Source organism: Cibotium barometz, chromosome 11 (genome assembly GCF_041138505.1).
Source record: "Cibotium barometz isolate CiBa-2024 chromosome 11, ASM4113850v1, whole genome shotgun sequence".
NCBI classification, from domain to species: Eukaryota; Viridiplantae; Streptophyta; class Polypodiopsida; order Cyatheales; family Cibotiaceae; genus Cibotium; species Cibotium barometz.
This window is the reverse complement of record NC_141056.1, coordinates 36,413,381-36,422,206: the sequence shown is the minus strand read 5'-3', so window position 1 is coordinate 36,422,206 and position 8,826 is coordinate 36,413,381. Positions and strand designations below refer to the sequence as shown.

General features: G+C 43.6%; 1 protein-coding gene across 3 annotated transcripts in view; it reads left to right on the top strand.

Moving 5' to 3' along the window:
* The first annotated feature begins 247 nt into the window (after nucleotides 1-247).
* Nucleotides 248-8,826, top strand: part of LOC147634130 (homeobox-leucine zipper protein HOX32-like) — a 38,415-nt gene continuing 29,836 nt past the window's right edge. For 2 of the 3 annotated variants that reach the window (XM_086805264.1, XM_086805261.1), the window contains exons 1-8: nucleotides 248-878; nucleotides 1,024-2,061; nucleotides 2,197-2,467; nucleotides 2,570-2,777; nucleotides 4,583-4,680; nucleotides 4,772-4,862; nucleotides 5,041-5,136; nucleotides 5,248-5,361. In XM_086805264.1, coding sequence (XP_086661390.1) covers nucleotides 2,265-2,467; nucleotides 2,570-2,777; nucleotides 4,583-4,680; nucleotides 4,772-4,862; nucleotides 5,041-5,136; nucleotides 5,248-5,361 — 810 coding nt within the window. In that variant the 5' untranslated portion in view covers nucleotides 248-878; nucleotides 1,024-2,061; nucleotides 2,197-2,264. Of the gene's footprint in view, nucleotides 879-1,023; nucleotides 2,062-2,117; nucleotides 2,468-2,569; nucleotides 2,778-4,582; nucleotides 4,681-4,771; nucleotides 4,863-5,040; nucleotides 5,137-5,247; nucleotides 5,362-8,826 lie in introns of those variants that run through there. The other variant, XM_086805263.1, reaches the window with a different exon arrangement.

Genomic DNA, 8,826 nt, shown 5'->3' with positions numbered 1-8,826 from the left:
TGAGACGACAACAATCTCTACACTATAAGTCACACTATTTCACGAGCTGCAGCCTCGTGATTGAAAACTGTATTTTCTCTCTCTAGGCACGCGCTAGAAGTGTAAGGGTGGGGCAGACTGTGCACGGATGCGCGGCGCAGAACTAGTAGCATTAAAAGAGTAAAGGCTTTTACAAAGTTACTGAGTGTACTATGTGAGTGTGAGTGATAATCTTTACTTGAAAGTAAAAATGTGCACTTGACTTGTCATTCCAACTAAGTGGGCTTTGCTCTGGCCATACATACATCACGTTGTCTCGTGCAGGACCTGGGTCACAGGTGCTTCATAAATTCGTCAATATATCACATCATCGACACCTGCCACCACGTCCTGCTATTTAAACACTCTCTGCACCCTCCTACCTCCTGCAGTTGCACACCTTTAAAGAGCTTGCCATACCTACAGAGGGAGGCTACATCTTTCCTAATTCTCCAGAGTTGGGGCGAGCTAATATAAGCCCACCACCATCATCACTATTGGCTGAGTTTGGCTGTGAATTACAAATCACTCTGTCGGAGTACAAAGAGGGCCTTGCCGAGTCATGGTGACTGTATCTTTGAATATACAAGTCCCTGCAAAAGCTGTGGGTAGTTAAAGAAATGCAAGAACAGCTTTGGAATTTGATACACACACACACACACAGACAGAAAGAGGCCAAGCAAGCACTGGTGACTGTATCTTGTTTTTCAATCAAAGGCTGTAGGTATAGTAGTGCACATCATAGGAATCGCAGCAGCAGCTTTAGATGTGGAACCTGCCACACAGCAACAGTATTGAAAACAATTCACTCTCCAGTGCTCCACACCCGGTCCTTTTCTTTCTTCAAGGCCGCCTGCAAGGTACGTTGCTGCCACGCTTCTTCCCATCTCCCATCTCTAATTTTTTTGAAACCCCCCACTTTTTCTTAATTGAATAATGCAAGTGTGTGCTACCTTTTGATATAAAGCGCCCATCTCGTGATTTGGATCGTTTTATCTGTTGCAGGCTGCAGGCAACTGGGTGCTTTAAAAGAAAAAAGAATCGCCCTTCTCGTGTTTTGGGACAATTTGAGTGTATTTTTCAATCATCCAACTCCTGTTTTGGGCCAAGAAGGGCGATTTTCCAGCCATTGGGCGCTTTATTTGGGCCAATTAGGGCGTTTTAAGCCATTGGGCGCTTTTTTTTTACCAATTGCCCAAATGGCATTCTGGGTAAAGAGGTGTTTGATTTTCAGGCGCCCAATTGGTGTTTAGGGTTAAATGCCTGTGTTTTGCGATCTCTTGAGTGCTTGAGTGCTTGTCTTTTGATCCAAATGGGGTGCTTTATGCGGGAGTCGCGCGAGGGCTTTTGGTCTGTGAGTGGGTTTTACCAGCCCCCACCCTTGTCTGTGTGGGGGGTGTGGTTTTTCACAAAGACACTAGTCCTCGTAGTATGTGGGATTTGTTGGATTGTGCCTGCTGTCCTTGGGAGCTTGCTCTCACTCTTTGGGATTGATGCTCTTTATGTTACCAAAAGGGTACAAACAGCAGTTTGTCGTCTCTTTGAAACTTACTCCCCACAGCCTTTGCTGTCTTCACTTGAGTGTAGTATTTTGTATTGTATTGTTAAGTGGGTCACCTGGTCTGCTTTTTTTCACTTGTGGGTATTTGGGGTAAGTGGGGCGTTGAAAAGATTGCCATTTGAATGAGAATGTTGACTAGCTGTGAGATTATTCCCTCTATTATTTGCAGCTGAGTTTTTAACTCCCCAACAAACACACACACACACACAGACCCACACCACCACCATATGTGTAAGTGGGATTTACATACCCTTCCATCAATATCAGCTCTGTAGACTCTTATATTAATACCTTGCATTAGGCGTTCTCCCTGTCCCTTTCACGGGCACAATTAGCCCCATTGTGCTTTCTTCATGTACCTTCTGTATATTAACCCTGGGCAATGCTCCTTGCGAAGAGCCCAGAGCCCCAAATCTTGCCTCTATCAAGCTACTCTAAGCACATCCAATCGCTTTTCGTGGCCTCTACTCCATTATCACAAGGTAGACATGTGAGATTCGTGAAGGATGTTTAGCATCAAAATTTTTCCCTTCTACGCCTGTTTAGTTTCAACTGTTTTTCCGAATGCATGCATCGGATCATGAGCTTGGCTAACCTTTTTAATCCATGGGACACAGCAATAGCTTATAGGCTGGAGGCAGGCAAAAAGGAAGCATATTGTGGCAGAATAATGTGAGCCATTGGAATGGGGAAGGCAAAGGATGGGAAAAGTGGGATGGAATCGAGCAAATATGTGCGCTATACGACTGAGCAGGTCGAAGTCCTTGAGCGAATCTACACCGAGTGCGCAAAGCCGAGTTCTAGCCGTCGCCAACAAATCATCAAAGAGGTTCCCATTTTGTCCAACATAGGGCAGAAGCAGCTCAAAGTGTGGTTTCAGAACAGAAGGTATGTGGGTTGTGAGTATAGTGTGTAGTTCTCTGTTTGATGGAACCAGGATAGTCATCCATTATGAGAGCTGAATTGACTCTTGAGTTTGTGGGTGAGCAGGTGTCGGGAGAAGCAGCGCAAGGAAACAGGCCGTCTCCAGAACTGGAACACGAAGCTGAACGCTATGAACCAAATTTTGTTGGAAGAAAATGAAAGACTGCAAAACCTTGCCACCCAGTTGAGCACTGAGAACCAGTGTCTACGGCAGCAGCTGCAAATGCCACATGTGAATACAGACACGAATCTTCATCCTACACCGCAGCAGCAGGTTTACTAACTTGTGGCCTAAGGGAACCTCCCTTTCTTTTTTTTTTTTAATAACAAATATGACTTTTGAGAGTACAGCTTCCATGAGGGGCTGTGGTTTTATAAAAATGTTGTCTTCTTCAAGGATTGTTCTTTGAGAGTTTTGGTCATTGAAATTTTGCAGTGATCGAAATGCCTCTTTTAGATCAACTGTGTGTGACTGCATATGCGGTCACACAGGGCTAGCTTTTTCCTTTAAAAAAAATTAAATGACATATATTGTCTAGCCTTCATGTTGACTACAAGTGTGCCAGGCATTGACAGAAGTGAACCAAATTACTTACAACAGCTAATTATGGCATATGCACATGAGAGTAGGGCTTAGAGGACATATAAATGAATTGAAATGAAGCGTCTTGACATATGAACAGAGGACACTGTCCAACTCAAAAATAGTAAATTTGAATGAATGGAGGCTAGGCAAGCCATAATGGGGGTGAATCAGATGGAGGGTGGACTGATTTCTTATATTCCCTCTCAATGGTTAACCAAAGGTTGGATGCATAGTGCCTTGCATGTTTTGAAATCTTAAAAGCTTGGAAATTTTTGAAGCTATAACCTTGGTATTGTGGTCCATTCATGGTACATACAACGATAGGAAAAGCTGCTCCTAAGCTGAGTCACTAGGAGGATTTAACAATAGTTCTCCTTGAAACCTGGCTAAGATGTAATCTCCCCTTCCCCACTGCCATGCTGCCAATTTCTTCCTAAGGTTAACCCCTTTTGAGCTTTCACCTTTAGGCTTATAAATTAATGCATAGGGCCTCTCCTTTTCAAATTGGCCACCTCACGAACTGCTGGCCTAGCTCTTTAGACTCCCTAGCTGACACCCATCCTTAGGGGAATGCTATAAATACAGGTGATGTAGCACTTCCTCCCCTTAAGGCATGTTCACGTCTTTGGAAAAAATATTGGTGACTGGCCTAGTCCTTGAGACTTGAGATTAGTGCACCCATGAGACTTGAGATTAGTGCACCCATCCCTAGGGTTGCATCACCTATAATTATGGCCCCATAATTATGGGGACGGGTGCCTTGATAGCATAGTCACATGAAACAACCGTTTCAGTCCCTAGAAATGCGTTTTCCGTATCAGGACCCCATCCATTTCCATAGCCGTTTCTCGTTTCCCAAGTGATTTTCACAAAAAACAGTCGTTTCCACCCCTAAAAACTCGTTTCCCCATGAGACTTGAGATTAGTGCACCCATGAGACTTGCGATTAGTGCACCCATCCCTAGGGTTGCATCACCTATAATTATGGCCCCATAATTATGGGGACGGGTGCCTTGATAGCATAGTCACAGGAAACAACCGTTTCAGTCCCTAGAAATGCGTTTTTTCGTATCAGGACCCCATCCATTTCCACAGCCGTTTCTCGTTTCCCAAATGATTTTCACAAGAAACAGCCGTTTCCACCCCTAAAAACTCGTTTCCCCGTTTCCATTCCTCAAACGTTTCCGTTCCCATTTCTCGTTTCTGGTGACTATGCTTGATAGGGAGCCTTGAGACATCTTGTAAATACAAAGGAAATTATAGTTGATTTTATAGAATCATTTACATGAGCAAACAAGGATATTGAATCGAAGGAAAAGGTGTAATAGGCATTTATAATCCTCTTTTATTAAATGTGCAAACCTCTTTAGTGCTTATTGAGAAAGTTTCTGTTTATTAGTTTATCTGTTCTCATTTTGCGTAATAGAATGCCTGTTGTGATTTGTCTATATTTCTTATGTTCAACCCATAGTGAAGTGTGAACCCATTGGCAGGTTTTGATTGCCACAACTGACAATAGTTCCGAATCTGTAGTCACGAGTGGACAACATAAGCTGTCTCCTCTGCTATCCCAAGATACAAACATCTTACAGTTACCGCCTTTTACCTGTCTTTTTGTCAGTGCATTGTTTTTGATGACAATCCGTCACATGGCTAAGTGGGATTCCTTGTGTTCAAAGCAGACTTATGACCATTGCAGAAAAGACATTGACAGATTTTTTGGCGAAGGCAACAGGAAATATGGTGGAATGGATCCAGATGCCTGGGATGAAGGTCAGATGATATTTTTGGAAAGATAAAACTCGAAGGAGAATTGCATGCATGTGTGTGTGTGTGAATGGCAGATGCACACACGCATACACACACGCATGCACACACGCATACACACACATTCACACGCCCACATCCACGCACCCACACACACTTTGTAAATTCTGAACTATGTGACTAGCCTGGTCCGGATTCCATTGGAGCGGTAGCTGTTTCGCGGTTTTGGGGTGGAGTAGCTGCACGAGCTTGCAGTCTGGTTGCATTGGAGCCTTTTAAGGTGAAATATGGGCCATCTTTCACTGCAATTCTTTAAAAAAGCTCTTTCATTATCATTTTTTGTAAAATAAACTTGGTCCTTCATTGATATTGTGTAGCCTGGGACATGCAGGTGGCGGAGATTGTGAAGCATAGGCCCCATTGGCTTGAGGAATGCAGGCGAACGGATGTTTTAGCCACATTCACTGCTGAGAATGGTGGAGTGGTGGAACTTGTTCATACCCAGGTGCTCTATGCTCTCTCTCGCTCTCTCTCTCTCTTTCTCCCCCACCCCCAAAAAAACTCCTCCCTGCTGCTCCTCCTTTCCTCTCCTCTGCTTCCTCTCTTGTGCTCTCTTCCTTCCATAGGCCATAATTAGGTTTCCAAGGACTACTGGTTTCTATTTCTCCTTGAAATATACAAAAAAGAGTATAGGGTTTGAGAGTCTTGTTAATGAAGATCTCCCAACCAGCTTAATTTAGCCTGCCAACTCAATCACCTCCTCAGATTGACTCAACCTACAGGACTGCCTAAACACTGGCTGTGCCCCAGGTCTAAGCTCAATCTTATGCTCTACACTTCTTTTTGGAGGTAAGCGATACGGTAGTTCTTTTGGAAACATTTGGACATAAAAAGACTTGGCCCGCAGGAGTGCTTGCAGGAAGAAAAGACGAACATAAAGATTGAAGAGATCAAAGAACTTGGAGATGAGTTCTCTGAACTCCTGAGTGAAGGCCTCAAAGGTCCTCCCGCCCAACTGAATAGTTTGTAAGCAGCTCGGACGTTGCCTTTTCCTTGGAGCTTGGACTTTTTCTTTAAGGTCCTGCCACCTTGCAAAGGCATGGCCTCCCAGGATCATCTCTGCTGCAATAATTCGGTGCTCCTCCGGATATTCTGTAATGGCAAAGTGAGATGCCCACCTACTCAGCCACTCCATGCGAAGCAGCCCACCATTGAATCTGAAGATGCCAATATTGTTGATAAAGAGCTCTTTGGATCTATGAAAACCCTCTTTGGTTACTGTGGAGGCAAACCTCCGGCACCCAGTGGAGCCTGAGAAACTGTGGGGATAGGCTGGGTAGTGTCCTGTCCCACAAGAGACACTCCTCTACATCGCCAAAACCTTCCATTTTCTTTCTATTCAATAAAATTGTTTCAGCACTGATTCAACAGTGATTTTTATTCAAAGTTTCAAACCAAGCTCAAAGATCAATCCAATCATTACATGCACACACCCCTCCGAGTGCCCAAAAATATACGGATTCCAAAGGGAATCAACAAGTTTCATAAGCTAATGTATTCACTTAACAAATTGTGCCAAATCCACAAGCAAGGTCTGAGAGTCATTCATGTTAAGTTTAGGCATGTGCTCGGAGACAGTGGGCAGCCAACATACTTAAGGTTCCCTGACATACCATGGGTATAGGCATCATCCGCATCATCATTAGGGAAGCGCCCCCACTCTAGGGTTTGTGTTTCCATTCAGTGTAATTTACATCCATATCAATGCATAGTAGATTAGGTCAAATTCTTTCTTGTCTACCATGTCTTTCAAGCATCTTTACGTTAATCTGTGATTGATTGCATTTAATCTCATTTTAAGTCCTCCGCTAATAGTTTCTTGTTACATTGGTATCAAAACGTCTAGGTTCTTCCCAAGAAAAGCTTTGCTTCAATGCTAGGGTTTGCATGCAAATCAACAAATTAGGGTTTGTAGGCGAAAATAAGGTTTGCATTTTTTATGTTAATTAGTAATTGGTTGCATTTAATCTCATCTTAAGTCTTCTGGTATTAGAGCGTCTAGGTTTTTCCGAGGAAAAACTTTGCATTAACACTAGGGTTTGCATGCAAATCAGAAAATTAGGGTTTGTGTGTTTTTTTTTTTGCGTTGAATTAACGTTTTGCATCAGATTTTTGCTCATTTTCTGCATGGTATAGTGCTAGAAAGTCTAGATTTCAGCCTAGCATGGTTCTAGGGAGTCTAGGAAGTATGTAGAAGTCTAGGGTTAGGGTTTGTGGATTCATTATTGTAGAAGAACAATTTTCAACTCTTGATGGCAGCAGACATGGAGCTTGTTGTCTTGGTACAGACCTATTCGGAGTAAAAGATAATATGGATAGAGGAAGGACAACCCATCTCAAATCTCGTACCAATTTTCAAGGTTCATGCATGTCTCTTTGAATCCATGGAGGACGAGGATTGATAAAGTTGCACAATGAGGAAGCAAAACATAGGTGAGAGGGAGAGAGGCAGAGAGAAAGAGACATCAGACAATGAACATCTTTATTATGTAGCAGAGGCTTTTACAATGGCAATACAAGCCAGTAGATGGTGTAGAACATATGTGCCTATGAATAGGTTCAATGAATAACAAGTGAGGAGGGAAGAGGGCTTTATATAGGGAGGTATGTAGTTGGCCGACTGCCCTCAAGGAGCTGGCCGACAGTAGCCCATGACCTGTAGGCTATCCCCACGACTAGAGAAAATACAAGTGTCCAATAAAAGACTTGTTCCCACACAACACACTGAGATGCACAAATTCTAACACCCCCTCTGCAGCTCATAGTGTGCAAAAGTTTGAAGAAGATAAGCGGATGAAGATGCAAACATGGACACTGCAATACTGCAGATACCGGGTACACCTCGGAAAGAGCACCTGCCAACCTGACTCCTCCAAACAAAATGCCACCTTGAACAGCAAAGAAATATGCTTGGCTCCAGGTATAGAATTATGAGTCTGCAGAAAACCCCACTCCCATCATCCCCCAATAGTATAGACGGTGAACATATCACGTCCAAAAGTCTCGAACAATGAACTTGGAACTCATCCAGTCCATAATCTCTGCTACACCAAGCAATGAACCTGGAACACATCTAGTGCATAGCTCCAACTACCTTAAAACGAACTTGTCTTGCTAGATATTTTACCTGCTTGGAACTCTGACACACTGTGCACTGTGACGTTGCCGACTCTTGCTCGTGCTGATTGGGACATGCAAATCTAATTATGGTTACGGGTAAGAGTTTCTACTAGTTTGAGCATGATGGCCAGCCATACAGGTAGTGGGGAGAATGCTTACTCAGGTAGGCAAACTTGTGGTGAGCAAGCTTATGATGTACACCATGGAAGGCATGCATATGAAAGACACCATGTTGAAAATGTACCTCATGTATTCCGTCGTGGTTTTGCACATGAGGGACAGCTGTCCTCCTGCAGTAAAGGACAAGACCGTGGTGACTATGTACATAAGGGACAATCTTCCCATGGTAAAGAGAAGGTGCAAGACAATGATGAGGAAGATGCTATGCATGTTGAGATGAGAAACCTCAAGAAGAAGGCACTCCACTTTTGTCAATGATGCCATGGAAACTGTTGCAATGGAATTGGGTGTGAAGTCGAGAGAGAGGGCACTCTCTTTTCTCATAAACAATGGTGATGTATTGGAGGGAAGGGAGGGTGAGCTTAGGTTCAAGAAGTCACCTCGTTCAAATCCGCTTGGGGCAGTTTCTGCAAGGCTGAAATCTGCTGTTCACCGTGAGAGGGTAGAGGTGTCATTAAAGTCTTGCCATGCCTCGGCCCTCAACTCCTTATATTACTGCCATCTCACCGATACGCCTCTTCAGTCCTAGGTACGCATCGTAGGGATCAAACTTATGTTTCGAACTCTACGAGGATGGAACCAGAGCGTTATATTCCTCATGTATATAAAG